The sequence below is a fragment of the Rattus norvegicus genome, chromosome 8 (assembly GCF_021556685.1).
Source record: "Rattus norvegicus strain SHRSP/BbbUtx chromosome 8, alternate assembly SHRSP_T2T, whole genome shotgun sequence".
Classification (NCBI taxonomy): domain Eukaryota; kingdom Metazoa; phylum Chordata; class Mammalia; order Rodentia; family Muridae; genus Rattus; species Rattus norvegicus.
Window position 1 is genome coordinate 61,924,873 of NC_141541.1, and position 16,558 is coordinate 61,941,430.

The following is a 16,558-nucleotide window of genomic DNA, read 5'->3' on the forward strand; positions in this document are numbered from 1 at the left end:
CTGGTGAAATGCTGGCCTCCAGTGATGGCTTTGCTGGGAAAACAAGCAGTGAACTGCTTTAGTTGCGATCCTACAGACTGCTGGGGGCTTAAGGCTTTGTCTGTCTTGTCCATGACTTAACAGACAGGGAGGAAACCAGGAGCAAACTTAAAACCCCACAGACTGATCGTAGACAACTTCAGGAATGTAATTAGTGTGTGGCGTGCATTTACATATTAGTTCTGTACGTACTTCAGTGCATCAAGAATGAGCCTTCAGGAGTTGCAGAGATGGCTCGGGGGTTAAGAATGCTTGCTGCCCTTGCAGCTAACGGGAGTTGTTCCCAGCATGCACATCAGTGGCTCACAATTGCCTGCAACTCCAGCTCCAGGAGATTCAACATGCTCTTCTGGCCTACACATCCACCCCCAAATTAAAAATGTTTTCCAATGTATTTTGTCCTTGAATACACAACACACACACACACACACACACACACACACACACACACACACACACACACACACTGTCAAATTAAGAACCGAGTAACTGAATTCTCTCTTCTTCCTTATCTTGCCATTGATTTTGGATTTGCCATAGTTTGAATAGCCCTCATCCCTGTTTGATAAGAAAAGCAGTTATGGGGGTACAAGCATCTTATGGACCTCAAATGATGGAGGAACATATGCTAAAAATGAACGGGAATCTGCTGGCAGCAAGCATGGTAGAACTGAACTCTCTATCAGGGAGATGATGTCTGTTTGTTGCCTCACTGTAACCTGTACTTGGTAGCACTTTGCTCAGTTACAATTAAATATTGGACTTTGTGACTCCTAATTTCCTGTCTGTCCAGTCTAGTCTGTGCTCCTCAGGTTAGGGCTCCTATCTTGTTCAACTTTATATTTCAGTTCCTCTTATGACGTACCGACCCATGGCCCTGTGCTTGCCAGGCAAATACTTAAGCTGCACACCCAAACCCTCTTACAGAGTCCTGGACACTGGATATATCTAATAAATATCTGCTGGCGGTGTAAATGGATGTATTGGAAGGAAACTCTGCCTTCTGTATTTAAAGATAAACACAGAGGGGAGAAGCAGAGGCCCCAGGGTAAAATGAACAGATTCAGCCTTGAGTGGCTTTGTTTTGAGGAAGATCTGATGTATCCCAGGCTGGTCTAGACTTTGCTGTGTAGCCAAAGATGACCTTGAACTCCTAGTCCTCCTGCCTCTACCCCTAAAGTACTGTTTTATATCAAACTAGAGTCCAAACACAGGGCTTTGTGACTTCTAGGCAAACACCCTATTAATTGAGCTGCATCCCCAGCCTGATCTTTAACCATATGATTTGGGGCAACTAATCTCTCGATAGCCTTTGTGTGCACATCTAAAACCTGGCTTGCAGTCCCAGTCTCACAGAGGGACTGTGCAAACAAGTCAGCTCAGGTAAGCGCTTGCATTCAGGGCCATCAGTAACAAGCGTTCCCTGGGTGCTTTCTCTTGTTAGTACTCATGCTGCTGAAATGGTTGAGGCTGCATGCTTTTCTTCCCCCGCAGCTCTTGGATTGCTTTGGGATCCCTGTGTTGATGGCTCTCTCCTGGTTTATTCTCCGGGCAAGATACAAAGTGATCCACTTCATTGCCGTGTTTGTCTGTCTGCTGGGTGTAGGGACCATGGTTGGCGCAGACATATTAGCCGGGCGAGAGGATAATTCAGGTGAGACTGTGTCACTTGCTCCACCACGGGAGTGTCTTTGCTCGTGTTTTCAGGTTAGTCTGTCAGTTACTGGGACAGAACTCAGCATGAATCCATGCTGCGAGCAAGTGTGTGCCTGCTGGGCTGACCCCTTCCTCAGTGAGGTGAGCTGGCTTCCTCAGCACTTGGTACTTCCGGTTTCCGGTAGCACTCTCCCAGTTGCTGCTAAATGTTTGGTGGTCGTTTTCTTGTTTAACTGCATTTTCCCGTTTAAATATGTTTAAGGATTTATTTTTAATATATTTGTAGAAATCATCTTTTTCTTAAATCGTTTTGGATGTGTTGTTCCGAAACCCTCTGTTCTTGAGCTAGCTCTCTTTTTTCTCCCCTTTATGGCATTCTTTTGTTTCTTTTTCTCCCTTCCTTTTTGTTTCTTCTCTTTCCCATCTCTTTCCCATCTCTTTCCTTCTTCCTTCCTTTCCATCCTTCCTTCTCTCCCTCCCTTCCTCCCTCTCCCCTTTCTTCCTTTCCTTGAACTCAAAAACTCAAAACCCTCCTTCCTCAGCTCCCCCACCCCCGCCCCACCCCCACTGCTGTGGGAGGACATCCGCAGCTCCACTCGGACTGGAAACCTTGGTTTTTATTGTTTGTTTATTTTGTTTTGTTGTGTTGTTTTGAGACAAGATTTTTTTTTCTTTTTTTCTGTATATCCCTGGCTGTCCTGGAACTCAACTCCACAGACCAGGCTGACCTGGAAATCAAAGAATTCTGCCTGCCTCTGCCTCCAAGTACTGGGGTTAAAGGTGGCTGCCATCACTGCCTGACTGGAATATAGATGTTAAACTAGGTCCGAATTCACCAGATCTCCAAGATAACTTTAATATCTCCTTGGATCAAGATAGAACCACTTTTTTTTTTTTAACCGAACATCTTTTCCCATATTTCTAAACAAATTCCCTGCAGTTCATTCTATGAATTCTCCATGTCTTTAAACGGCTTTCTTTCATGATGGTATACGGTACCATCTTCCACTCTGTCGGTCGGCCTCCCAGGGAGTAAAAATGTGAAAAGGATGGCAGTGTTGTTTGTGCCAGACAGGAAGGGCAAGAGCCTTTAAACATACAGAAACTAGGAGTCAATAAAGTTTTATTCAAATGAGCAGTGTTTTGTAACTCCTCGCTTACCTGTTGGCAACACATTTCTTTTTGTGTCTTGTCCTGTAGGGAGTGACGTTCTTATCGGTGACATCCTGGTCCTGCTTGGGGCTTCCCTGTACGCTGTGTCTAATGTGTGTGAAGAGTACATCGTGAAGAAGCTGAGCAGACAGGAATTTTTAGGAATGGTGGGACTATTTGGAACAATCATCAGTGGCATTCAGCTGTAAGAATCTAAAATTATTCACAAAACCAAAACCAACGAATGTGGGGCCAGGGGGCAGGACAGTCAGGGAGGGGAATTACTTATAGCAAAGTGTGATGACATATATGTGTAGTACGTCAAAATGCCTCAGGATGCTTGCTGCCTAGCCTGATGACCTAACTTCAATTCCTGGGACCAACATGATAGAAGAAACTCCTGCAAGTGGTCTTCTCCCCTCCACGCCACATTGTGGCAGGTGCGCGCGCGCACACACACACACACACACACACACACACACACACACACACAAATATAATGCCAATAAAATAGCAAAATAAAGACCATTACTTAACATGCAGACTTACTTTTATTTTTTTTTAATTAGTAATAAGGGCTGGAGAAATGTCTCAGCAGTTGAGATCTCTTGTTGCTTTGCCAGAGGACCTAGGAGGATTGGTTCTCAGCACCCACCTGACAGCTCACAACCATTGTAACTCCATTTCCGAGGGGTCTAACTTTTTCTTCTGACCTCAAGGGCAGCATACATAGCACAGAGACATATATGCAGGCTGAAGACTCATACACATAAATTAAAAATAAACAAATCTAAAATAATTAATGAGAAAATATTTGGTAGATGATTACCCTCTCCAACTAATATTTGTTTAACCCCAAATCACATTTGAAATTAATAACTTGATAAAATCTAATAGAGGACCTTAATTTTGTTTGGTTTTGAGACACGGTTCTACACTGTAGCTTAGGTTAGAGTTCATGGCAATCCTTCTGCTTCAGCCTAATGAGTTCTGGGATTACCAGCATGAGCCACATGCCTATCTAGATATTTTTATATTGTTTTTGTCTGTTTGTTTGTTTTCGGAGACATGCTTCTCTGTGTAGCCTTGACTGTGCTGGAACTCGATCTGTAGACCAGGCTGGTCTCACACTCACAGAGTCACCTGCCTCTGCTTTCCGAGTGCTGCACAAAGGCAGGCACCACCACCGCCCGGTTGATATTTTTTATTCTAAGAAAAAAATTTAAAGCTCAACATAACTCTTTATCTTGGCCAAATTACAGCTTCTAAACTTTCTACAAAATAAGAGAAATTAACACGTGAGTCTTTACCCGGCTTCTTGTTTTGATCTTAGATTGATTGTGGAATATAAAGACATTGCCCGGATTCAATGGGACTGGAAAATTGGTAGGTACCTAACAGACAGCGTTTTAAGTCTGCATTCTGTCCTTTAACTGACGAAAATGCACGCCAATTCAGCCATATTTTCATATCTTCGGGAATTCATACCTTTGACGACAGCCTGCTCTGAGCATTGGTGGGCCAGCCTCTGTCTTAATCTTCATCTGAAGAAGTAGGGTTTCTTTCCTAGGAATTCTGAATAAAACCAAGACTCACCTTTGTCACACTAGCTATCAAGCAAGTAAGCCCACATCTTAGGTCCTTGAACTCTTAGAGGTTACCACAGGCTTCCTGTATGTTGTGAAGCATTAACGTCAAGTGATGGATGGTCGTATAATCACCTTCTGCCCACTGTTGTTGCTCCACTCCTGATATCCTTGGACATTTGTGGGGATAATGCAGAAGGTGCTAGGGGAGTTAAGAAAGGTTTGAACCTTAATGATCAGTAAGAAGTAGTTAAATAGTACACAAATGTTGCTGAAGATTGTATGCTATGATGAGATAATGCAGGGAAATTTAAATATCTTAGATATCCCAAAAGTGCATGCCTCTCTGCTTTGTGTGTGTGTGTGTGTGTGTGTGTGTGTGTGTGTGTGTGTGTGTGTGTGTAGCATAGGACGGGGTTTTAAAAAGTGCTTATAAAACAGACACATTGCTACTGCTGTCAACATCTACACGGTCAGCACTGATCTAAAGTAGAGAATAATATTGTTCTTTCTTGGAACATGTAGAGCAATGGGCTAAATAAAATGTAGTGGGCCTGATGTCTATCCTCGATGTCCTAAAAATACTTTATTGTGAATCCAATCATACGTACCACAGCAACTGGCCAGTCAAATAAAAGCACACAAGGCCAGTGAGGAATTTTGTTTTGACATGCGATATTGACCTGGCTTTGGTTGAACTTTTATATCACAGCCAGCCTTTTGTCTCGGTGAATGATGCGGGTTGATGGCTGCTGGCCTGCTGACCATCTAACTCCCTGTCGGATTTGCACAGCATGTTATTTTACGATTACCATTTTCCAGAAAGCTTTGTAGTCTCTTTAGAGACGGCCGACTGGTAAAGAGAAGCTTTGCAGGGAACCAGGGAGTTTTTTTGTGGCATTCGAACCTAAGCACCTTGTCTCCTGATGTCTCTTCCTGACTTGAGCCGTTCCGTTTCTTCACAGCCCTGCTGTTTGTGGCGTTCGCCCTCTGTATGTTCTGCCTGTACAGCTTCATGCCATTGGTGATGAAAGTCACTAGTGCCACTTCAGTCAACCTGGGCATCCTGACGGCTGACCTCTACAGCCTTTTCTTTGGGCTTTTCCTATTCGAGTATAAGGTAAGAAAATAGATTGTGTTCAAATAAGAAGACACAAGAAAACTTAAGACGAGTTTGCCCATTTATTTGCGACATGCTCAGGTACCCTAGGCTAGCCTGAGATTCACTGTGCAGCTAATGATGATCTTCAACTTCTGTTCTGTCATGGTTGGTTTATGTTGAAGATGGGACCAATGGGCAAGTATTCTCCCAACTGAGATACACCCCCAACACACTCCCCACCCCTCTCACTTTTCAAGACAGGTTCTCTGCAAAGCTCTTGCTGTCTTGGAACTAGCTCTGTAGACCAGGTTGGCCTTGAACTCATAGAGATCTTCCTGCCTCTGCTTCCTGCACACCACTATGCTTGGCTACAACAAGTTTCTATAAGACTCTGGATCTCAAAAAGAAAAAAAAAACAAAAAAAAAACCAAAACCCTTTAACCTTACCAGACAGGCCCCAGACAGGCCTCACCCATTCTGTAACTGTTTATAGCTTAGAAATTGGTCTGAAAGAGAATCGCCCTTCTGAGACTTTCCAAAGTGATTAAATACAGTGGGTTTCATCTCTTTTTGTACATAAAAGGTCTGAGGTAGCTGATGAAGGGCAGGAGGGTTGGGCCTGTTATTATGCATGTGTGGCTAGAATAGTTCCATCTTTAGTGGTAATTTTTTTTTTCTGAGACAAGCCTAGACTAGCCTCAAACTCACTGTGTGAAAGAGGATGGCCTTGAACTCAGGATCCTCTTGCCTTTACTTTCTGTGTGGTAGGAGTGCAGACCTGGTTACCTTCTGGATACCCAAACAGGAACCCTTGGGGCTGATGTATTCTCTTCCTAGGAGCCAGGAACCCACAAGGCTTATCTGAAGTATTGGTACATGAAGCTCGCTGGGTTCTCAGAAATGTCTGCGTATCTTGTGTAAACCTTTTTACCACCCAAGGTGAGGTGGGCCAGGAGCCTGATCTCTCTGAATACTTGCTGGTGAAGGAATCTCTCAATTAACACCAGCGAAATATTTATTGGCTATTGATAGCGTCGCATAAAAACGTTAAAGTGAATCAGAGGAGTGGTTTTTATGATAGGCACAGGGTTTTTTTTAACCCTTTGAGATCAAAATATAATCACAATATTTCTCTTTTCTCTTTCCTCCCTTCAAACCCTTGCAGAGATCTTATCCCTCTCCCCTCAAATCTATAGCCTCCTCTTTCCTTAACTGTCCGTGTGTGCATACATGTATATTCCTATGAGAACTGTTAAGGGCAAACACATTTCTCCCAAGGGAGTTGGCACTGAGGCTGCACATGGCCCTCTTGGGGACAAGGCTGCTTTGTATTGGGATTCCAACTTAGAGAAGTGGCTATCTGTGACCTTCCTCACCTGTTTAACCTTCTCTCTATATTTAAAAGAATCATTATTATATTACATTTATTTATTTGTGTGTGAGCACATATTTGTGGCATGGCTTATCTGAAGACCTGAATAACTTTTGGGGATCTACTCTCTCTTTCCATCATGTGGGTCTCGAGGACTGAATTCAGGCTGTTAGCATCCGTGCTGTAGTGACTACCTGCCGAGCCTTCTCGCTGGCCCTACTTTTCCTATTTTTTTTAACCAACCATATCACCATTAGTGATTTAACTTTTTATTTTCTTCTCTAAGTAAAATAATGTCCAGGAGGAGATAAAGCTAAAGGGATAAAACCTTATAGTTTGAGGTACACTTGTCCATACTTATTATATTTTGAATCATAACATACTTTTCCCACAAACCCCAAACCTTTCAGCCTAGGATCTTAATACTTTATCATCAAGTGCTCCTGAGGTTAACATGAAGAAGTGTGTTTCTGTGTCCTATGGTCGGGGGTATGACCTCACACTGCTCTTCTCAGAATGGGAGCACGCTGTCCATGACTACCCTTCCAGAGCTTTTGTTAATGGTCCTTTGTACCGGCATGTCTGGCAGCTGACTTTGATATCATATTTTATTGGTTTTGGTCAAAGGCCATTTGAAGACTCAGAGAGCAAAGGGCAGCTCTACCACGATCCTCAGAGTTTCAGATGTGCTTTGTGTAGGCGCGAGAGTGCGCACGTGTGTGTGTGCGTGTGTGCGTGTGTGCGTGCGTGTGCGTGTGTACGTGTGTGTGTATGTGTGTGTGTGCGTGCGTGTGTGCACGCACGCCGAGGTCAGAAGAGGACAAAGGACTGGTCTTCTCTTCTCAAACTCTGCCCCGGGTGGTCATTTTCAGTCTCAGGAAGAATAGGTTAAAGGAATTGGAGAGATCCACCTGCTCTTCCAAAGGCTCCAGATTCAGTTCCCAGCACTCAAGGGTGACTCAGAACTGGCTGTGCCTCCATATATACAGACAAACACACAGGCAAAACACAGTACACATAAAATAAAGTGAAGGAAAAAGAAAGGGTGAGCAGATGAGGGATTAGGAGCTCCTCCATCCTGTGGTGCCTCTGTTAACATGGGCCCTTTCCGTCTCGGTCCTTCTGGAGAAGGGAAGCAGATGCCTCCTATGGGAACTGTTCTCTATAGTGTCCTTGCTCTGGTCAGCCCACTGGACTTCAGATTCCTCCAGAATAGTGTCCTGACCCTCTGCATTTGCTCAGTTATTGTGGGGGTATTATTATTTTGTTATTATTATTATTGTTGTTGTTGTTGTTGTTATTGTGAGAATTACCTACAGAGATACGACAGTTTGTTAAACCTAGTGAGATGAATTTCAGTGGATAATGTAGGCCCAGAAGATGCCAAGCAGATGGTGGAGAATAGAACCATAAGCTGGGCTCTCTCACAGTGTCCACACTTGCCAGTTAATTATTCCATTTTGTAAGACAGCTTTTTTTTTTTTTTTTTTTTTTGGTTCTTTTTTTCGGAGCTGGGGATCGAACCCAGGGCCTTGCGCTTCCTAGGTAAGCGCTCTACCACTGAGCTAAATCCCCAGCCCCGTAAGACAGCTTTTTGGATGGGCCCCCATAAGTGGATTGCTATAGAGAAGGCAAAGAGATTCCACCCACAGACCCAAGGATCTGGTCAGGGACGTAGCTCAGTTGGTGCTCATTGGCCTAACATGTCTGAAGCTTTATATTCCTAGCACTGTACGAACCGGATGTGGTGGCCCACAGTTGTAATCCCAGCACTTGGGAGGTAGAAGAAATAGGAGGATCAGACATAAAAGGTCAGCCTTGACTACCCAGTGAGTTTGCGATCTGGCTGGGCTACCTGAGACCCTGACACAAACAAACAAAAGCCAAGGGTCCCGTTCACTGCCAAGCCAGGTTCTATAGTCTGAGCCCAGTACTTACCAGTGTGTAGGAGAGGGTTAGGGTGTTGACATCTCCATTGATGACTTCCAGGAAGAGACTGTGAAGGTAGATCTCGGCTGACAACAGGCCACAGCACCTTGCTTGTGAGGGAGTGTGACTAACTGCCTGTTTCCTCTTCACAGTTCTCAGGACTCTACATCCTGTCATTCACAGTCATCATGGTAGGCTTCATCTTGTACTGTTCCACCCCAACACGCACAGCAGAGCCAGCAGAAAGCAGCGTACCCCCCGTCACCAGCATCGGGATCGACAATCTGGGACTGAAGCTTGAGGAGAGTGGTCTCTCAGAGACCCACTCTGCAGTCTTGTAGCTGGACAAGCCACAGACTCCAGCGAGCATGCCACCGGGAGAGAGTAGAGCCTGCCACTGCCAAGGGCCTATCTGAGGGGACATCAGCCTCAGAGGGAAAGCCCACTGTATTGGATTACATCAGTGGTTAGATGGTAGAAAGGAACGCTGATCAGTGATTCCAAACTAGAAATACCAAAGCAGAGCAGAGAGTCCGAGGGCAGTGTTTCTGTGTGTTGAGTGCCAGTTCTTGTCACCGTCAGAGAGACCAGTGCAAGGCCCCTTGCTGGGGTCTCAGAGACACATATAAGAAGAGAAGGAAGGATGGGGGACCTGCTTCAGGGCTGTTTAGGTAGTTAGGAGTTGGGACAGTCTGGGATGGTTGTGCAATAAGATTCCTCTGTTGGAAGCCTCACATTTTTGTTCTGCGGGGGCAGTCACTATAAGTATGAGCCTTATGGAATTTAGACACCCACTGGCTGCTTCCTTGGTGGCAGGTGGTGCGGAAAATGGGCGTGGCAGCACTCGAGAACTCCCAAGATAAACTGTGACTACTTTGAAAGCAGCTAATGAGTACAGGAATCCTCTCCCAGTTGTGTTCTTTGATGTCTTATAACAAGTCCCGCCCGTCTGTCCTCTTTCTCCTCCCTAGCCACGTTTGCTCCTGTGTTCTGAGTTCCAGAACAAACTGCTCTCAACGCCTGTTACATTGGGCATCCCACATTCAGCCCCACACTACATCCTGAAAGTTCTCCCAAGCAAATACACTCCTGTTACCCTTTTAAAAATGTCCCTGGTGCCCAGGAATAGTCATCCCCATTGTCCTTACCTCGCTAAGCCACAGTTTAGAGAATTTACCTGCTGCAAGTTCTCCTAGCAGGACAAGAGCTTGAGAAGTTGGTTGCTGTCTCTGGTTGGGAAAAAAAAAAGCATTATCATTAAAATGGAAACAAAATGCTAATCATTTCCCATGGAAGAAAGGAGCAGTGAGCAGTGGTTCCAAACCAGAAACACTAAAGTAGGTCGGTGCTGGGCTTCTGGAATCCTGACTGAGAGGAGAGTGTCTTCCTTGTTTACACCAGTTTATGATGCTCGTGGGTTTCTGACACTTCCGCAGCACGGCGTGAACATGCAGCTTCAGCATAATGTCAGCCACCAGGATGTCACCTTTAGAAAACTCTATGTAAATGGTTTTTGTATTGGTATAATAAAGAAATTTGGGGTAAGTGTTCATATTATTAAAAGACTTTAAACTCATGGAAATAGAGTCACACAGTGTATATTGGTTTGAGATTAACCCCGGTTCCCTGTGGAGCTCTATCCGAGTGTTTGATTCCTGTTTTTGTCTTTGAGCAAGCGCGTGTGTGTGTGCATGCCTGCGTGCATGTGATGTATGTATGTATGTATGTATGTATGTATGTATGTATGTATGCATGCATTCACATATGTGTGGGTGTGGGCATGCACACGCCTCAGATCTTAAATGGAGATCTGAGGACAGCAGAGAGTATCATTTCTTACCTTCTCCCTTGTTTGAGGCAGAGTCTCTTTGCTGTCCCCTGAAGGGTAGCTTCAGGCTAGCTGACCCACAAGCTTCTGGGACACCGTCAGTCTCCCCTCAGTTAACGCTGGCATTATGGAATCTCCTTCATTCATTGCCTGGCTCTGCATAGATTCTGGGGATTAGAACTCACTCCTCACACTTGTGTGGCAAGCGCCTTACCCACTGAGCCATCTCCTCAGCCCCTGTTTTTTGTGAGACTGCCCTACTGTATGACCCAGGCTGGTTTTGAACTTCTGATCCTCCTGCCTCAGACTCCTGAGTGCCAGGGTTACAGCTGTGCAGCGCCATTCTGCTTCCCCCTGGAGATATTACACAGCTTGGTGCATTCACGTTCTCCTTCCTATGCAGCTTTTCAGAATCAGGTGAGGCAAGGCAGACATGACCTATCTGCTTGGGGGCTACGCTGGGTCCGAGTGTGCACATGTGTCCTTTGCAGCAATCAACAGTTTGTATTTTTGAATGACCATGCTGAGTGTAAAATGTTTCGGAATGAAATAGTCTCTCATTCTCCACGAGCCATTTAAACTGCCCTTTCAGTTTGGGTTTTTGTTTTTTACCTGCATCAATGCCAGGTAGGCCACATTTCCAAAGGTTCTAGAACCTCTCAAAACCCATTCAAACCCCAACGCCTAATGAACAATATGAAGGAATTGCTCGTTGGCTCCCCCGTGTGGATACACTATGTAACTGGATGTGGCAACAATTTAGAGAAGGGCTGATGCAATCGTTATTGCTGTGTTTGGATGGGCAGATAACATTTCTCCCCCCTGATACCAAGGTATCTGACAGCCAACTGATATATATATTTAATCAGTGGTGTTTCTAGGGGGTGGCCCCAGGACTACTTGTGCTAGCAATCTCATTTTTTATTGCTTCCATATTGTTTGTTAAGGGAATTTTAAACTGGGGGGTGGGAGAGAGAAGATGGAGACAGGGGTGTGTGTAAAGGTGGGTATACATTTGTGTGCAGACCTGTTTGCCCATGTGCCTCCATGTGAGCAGACCCCAGAGGCTGATATTAGGTTGTATTGCTTTCCACCTTAGTTTTTGAAACAGCCTCCCCCTCCCTCTCTCTCTCTCTCTCTCTCTCTCTCTCTCTCTCTCTCTCTCCTTCCCTCCCTCCCTCCCTCCCTCCCTCCCTCCCTCCCTCCCTCCCTCCCTCCCTCTCCCCTTGGAACACTGTTTCATTTTGCTGGTCAGTCAGCCCCAGGACTGATGTGCCTGTCCCTGCCTCCCGGACCTGAGGTTACAGATAATTGTGACAAAGCCCAACTTTTATGTGGGAGTTCCAAATCCCAACCCGGGTTCTAATGTTTTCACTTTACCGGCTGAGCCATCTCACTAGTCTGATGGATTTTGGCTTCGTTTTAGACAGGGTCACCCTATGTAGTGATGGCTGGCCATTAGCTCACAGAGGTCCACATGTGCCTCCCCATGTGCTGGGAACCAGGATATGAACTACCTTAACCGGCTAGTGTTTGTTTTAATGGGCATATTATCAGGACTTCACTCAGAAAGGATTGTCCCAGGGTAACTGTTGTGGGGTGGGGTCGTGGAAGAATTGAGACACATTTCACTCATACGGAGACGGATGGATAAGGGGCAAATGGAATCCAGTTTTAACCTGTAGCCAGCATCAAGGTCAGCATCAAAGCCAGCATCAAGGCCCCAGTCAGTAGGCAACAGGGGAGAAAGAAGGCCTGGTCCTGAGGAGACACTGAGCCATTCACCCTGTGAGAGCCGCTGGGAAGATTTCTGTGGAAAAGCCTGGCTTGAGAGCATCCTTTTCTCTGCAGTAGCAGAGCCTGCCATTTAAGGAAGCTTTAATGTAAACATTTGTCTCCTCAAGGTCTTCTGTATGGCCAGGCACGACTCTGTTTTCTATCATAATTATGGTGATGTGCCATTTCATCCACGCGGAATCACTTAGTTTCTGGGCATAGCCTCAACCCTCACAATATATCAATAAAAGGGAAAATTCAGCAGAGAGCCACTTAGCTGATTAAAAAGCAAGAGGTTTATGAGGAAATTAGGTAATGCTGAGCACACAGCGCTCCAGAAGTCACATAGAAAGTGTTTTCAGAAGTCTGACCATGTATATAAACGGCACATCAGAGGATGGAGCCCCATCAGATTTAATACCACAAGGCTTTGTCCCCCGGTGTGAAGATCTTCACCATGTAATTTATTCCTTGGTTAAAACAATGCTGTCTTGTAACAACTTTAATTCAAAGCACAGATAATCATGGGGATGGGAATATCGGTTAAAAGGATGGTGAGTACAGAGATAAAATAAAAGGCTGTTTGAACGTTGATTGCCTCTAGCTGGCCATCCACACACATCTGGGTCTAACTGGCCATCCACACACATCTGGATGTTTTCAAATGCTCTTCGCTTAGTCATACAAGACACGGCTTACGGATGTGTAGGGCTGGTGTGCACAGTTCCCTTGTGAAGTTCCACCTTCTCTGACCTTCGGGTATTCATTTTGTTTGCTCAGAGACTGCACTTTTCCATGGCTACTCCACATACCTTGGGTATACATACACACATGTGTAAGTATGTGTATCTGTGCGTCTATATTAGTCAGGGCTCTCCACAGTCACAGAGCGTATGGAATGAACATACATGAACGGAGTTTATCCAAAGGACGCACAGGCGAATCTAGTAGTTGCTCAGTCCCATGAGTCTGGGCGGCTCAGCGGGTCTTCTGTATAATCTAATCTGGGTGGCTCAGCGGGTCTTCTGTATAATCTAATCTGGGTGGCTCAGCGGGTCTTCTATATAATCTGGAACCTGGAGATCTGTAGGCTCGAACAAATGTGCTGGCAAAGTGAGTGCAAGCAGCCAAAGAAGGACAAACCAAACCCACCTTCCATTGTCCTTAGGTAGGGCCTCCAGAAGAAGGTACGGCTCAGCTAAAGGTGAGCCTAAGATCTGGATTAAAGGCGTGTGCCAATCTGGATCAAAAGTGTGAGTCATCCCACATCAAGATCTGAATCAAAAGCTGTGTCTTCCAGCCTCAAGATCCAGGTCACAAGTGTGGCCCCCCATTTCTGAATTGTAGTTCCTTCCAGATATAGTCAAGTTGACAACCAGGAATAGCCATCACATGTGTATACTGTAACACACACACACACACACACACACACACACACACACACACACACACGTTGTTGTAAAAATATAAAATATAAAGCAGTCTTTTATCCTGTTCTAGATCTGCGGTGCCCCAAGATATCTGGTAGATATCTTAATTCTCAGTCAGCAAAGTGTCTCACCCACTCTGCTCCATCCCATACGACACTGCCAAAGGCCTCTCCCTGAGCCTGGCAGCAATCCCTCTACCTACCTATCTAGTTCCCAAAGGCAGGTTTCCATGCCAGAAACACACATCCCAACTCTGTGGCGGCCCAGCCCAGCCGCCCCACACTCCCTTACACTTAAATCTACACATGAAAGAACACACAACACAATAACCTTTGATCCAATTGATAAGCTATAATTGCCCACCTAAACATACAAAGCCCTGTACACATCCATCCCTTAAAAACATTCATAACAAACTGTAAAGGTGCAGCGTGGAGTCTTAACGTCAGCTGCCATATTGTCCCTGGCTACTCTCTCCCTCCTTCTCTTCCATTCCTGTATCCTCTTCCTTCAAACTTTTCTCCCGCCCATCTTTTCTTCTCGTCCAATGACAGGCCTCATTCTATCTTGTACCTGCCTCATCTGTGGCATCATCTCACACACACATATTTAAACTCTTCCCGGCACTGAGGCTTGAACCTGGAGCAGTTAAGCAGGGCACTATTCTAGACTGGGCTACGGTCTACAGGGCTTTCAAAAGTTTGATGCATTTATTACAGTTTAGGAAAAGTGGGCATTCTGTGAAAATGCTGAATTGGGGTCTACCTTCTGCTCTGCATTGTTAATTCACCTAATCAGCAATTCAAGTGCATCTGTTATTCTCTTAATTGTAATTAGAAGATCTGTGGGCAGAGATGGTGTCTACAGCAGCTGGAATGTTTGAAACCCAATCCCTGCTGCAACGGTGTTTGAAGGTAGGTGGGGTCTTGGGAGGTGTGAGGGCAGAGTTCTGGATGGGACTGGTGCCTTTATAGAGGGCTCTGGAGAGGTGCCTTCCTCCTTATGCCTGGTGAGAAATAGTGAGAAACTGGCCATTTAAACACCAGGAAACAGGCTCTCACCGGACACCCAATCCTTAGTCTTGGCGACTGTGAGAAATCAACTTCTCTTGTTTTAAACCACCCAGTCCTGGATAACATCAGCTGTAACAACCAGGATGGACAGAGGCACACCTTGGGCTATATCAAATGGTGAGGAAACTAGGAACAAGCTCTTTAATACTTACATAGCAGCAAATTAAGGCTTCAAGCCCCTCCCCAAGAGAAAAACACTCCTCAAAACAACAACAACAACAACAACAAAAACAGGCTCAACATAAACACTCTGTTTGTTGTCTCTCTTGGCTTTTCCTCTGTTCTGTCAGGTCCTCAACTTGTGAAAGGCTAGCTTTTATTTGGCTACACAACAATCATTCTGTGACTTAGGGAACCGAAAGGTGATTCATTATTCAGGACATCGTCTGATGACAGCACCCCTTACGCATACATTGATCTCTCCAAAGACCGTTCAGTCTCAGGATCAGCTAAAACAGGGCAGAGTAAAGAATTTTAGCAGCTACTCAGTAAAGAGACACTTGCTATTCTAGTGTGGAAAAAGGAAATCCTAGTTTAGTAGGTTCTATTTCTTTCTTTTTTTTTTAAGATTTATTTATTTTATGTATGTGAGTACACTGCCGCTGTCTTCAGACACACCAGAAGAGGGCATCAGATCCCATTACAGAGGGTTCTGAGCCACCATGTGGTTGCTGGGAATTGAACTCAGGACCTCTGGAAGAGCAGTCAGTGCTCTTAATCGCTGAGTCGTCTCTCCAGCCCTTTATTTCTTATTATTAGAGTAAAATTTATGTTTTTGAGAAATGATAAATAAAAGAGAAATTATAACCACCAGTGTTGACATATGCTGGTGAGATGACAGTATTTGGATGTGAGAATCTGTGAATCTAAGCAGAGGTAAAACATTTTACAGGCAGCTTGATGGGTAGGAGATTTGTTCTTTCATTGAAACCTAATGAAAGCTGAGTGTGGTCCTGCACACATGTAACCCCGGTTCTGGGAGGCTGAGGCACAGGTATGTGAATGAGGAGCCAGCCTGGGATAGATGAATGGTAAGAATTTGTCTTTGTTTCTTTTCCTGTTGCTGTGATACAATATCATGAGGAAAGCCATTTATGGGAGAAAGAGCTTATTCTCATGGCTCGTGGGTACAGTCCATCATGGCAGAGAAGGCAAGGTGGTGGGAGCATGAAGCAGCTGCCACATCACAAACAATCAGAAAGCAGACAGGGATGAGTGCTTGCTGCTCCTTGGCTCCTTTCTCCATTTCTATAGTCCAAGGTCCTAGCCAGGGGAATGGTACCACTCACAGTGGGTGGATTTCCCCTCTCAATTAATGCAATCAAGCCCGGAGGCTCCCAGACAATTCTAGATTCTATCAAGTTGACAGCATAGTCCTTGTCTTAGAAATTAAAAAAAAAAAGTTGAATGGGCTGAGATCTCCCCCTGCAACCCCAGTGTTTAAAAATATGGAGTCTCACACATCTCAGGCTGAGATGCTCCTGAGAATTACCTTGATACTGCCTCCACTTCCCAAATGCTATGATGAGCCACTGTGGGCAACCGTACCTGGCTTTATGGGGTGCTGGGAATTTCACCCTGGGTTCCATGAGTACAAGGCAAGCACTCCTTCATC

At 45.1% G+C, this 16,558-nt stretch overlaps 1 protein-coding gene across 2 annotated transcripts in view; it reads left to right on the forward strand.

The window, feature by feature from the left end:
- Window positions 1-10,418, forward strand: part of Slc35f2 (solute carrier family 35, member F2) — a 43,906-nt gene extending 33,488 nt beyond the window's left edge. Inside the window, 5 exon segments of one of the 2 annotated variants that reach the window (NM_001395734.1) lie at window positions 1,534-1,693; window positions 2,896-3,052; window positions 4,181-4,233; window positions 5,399-5,553; window positions 8,989-10,418. In NM_001395734.1, coding sequence (NP_001382663.1) covers window positions 1,534-1,693; window positions 2,896-3,052; window positions 4,181-4,233; window positions 5,399-5,553; window positions 8,989-9,177 — 714 coding nt within the window. In that variant the 3' untranslated portion in view covers window positions 9,178-10,418. 2 annotated transcript variants of the gene reach the window in all.
- Window positions 10,419-16,558: the final 6,140 nt, after the last annotated feature.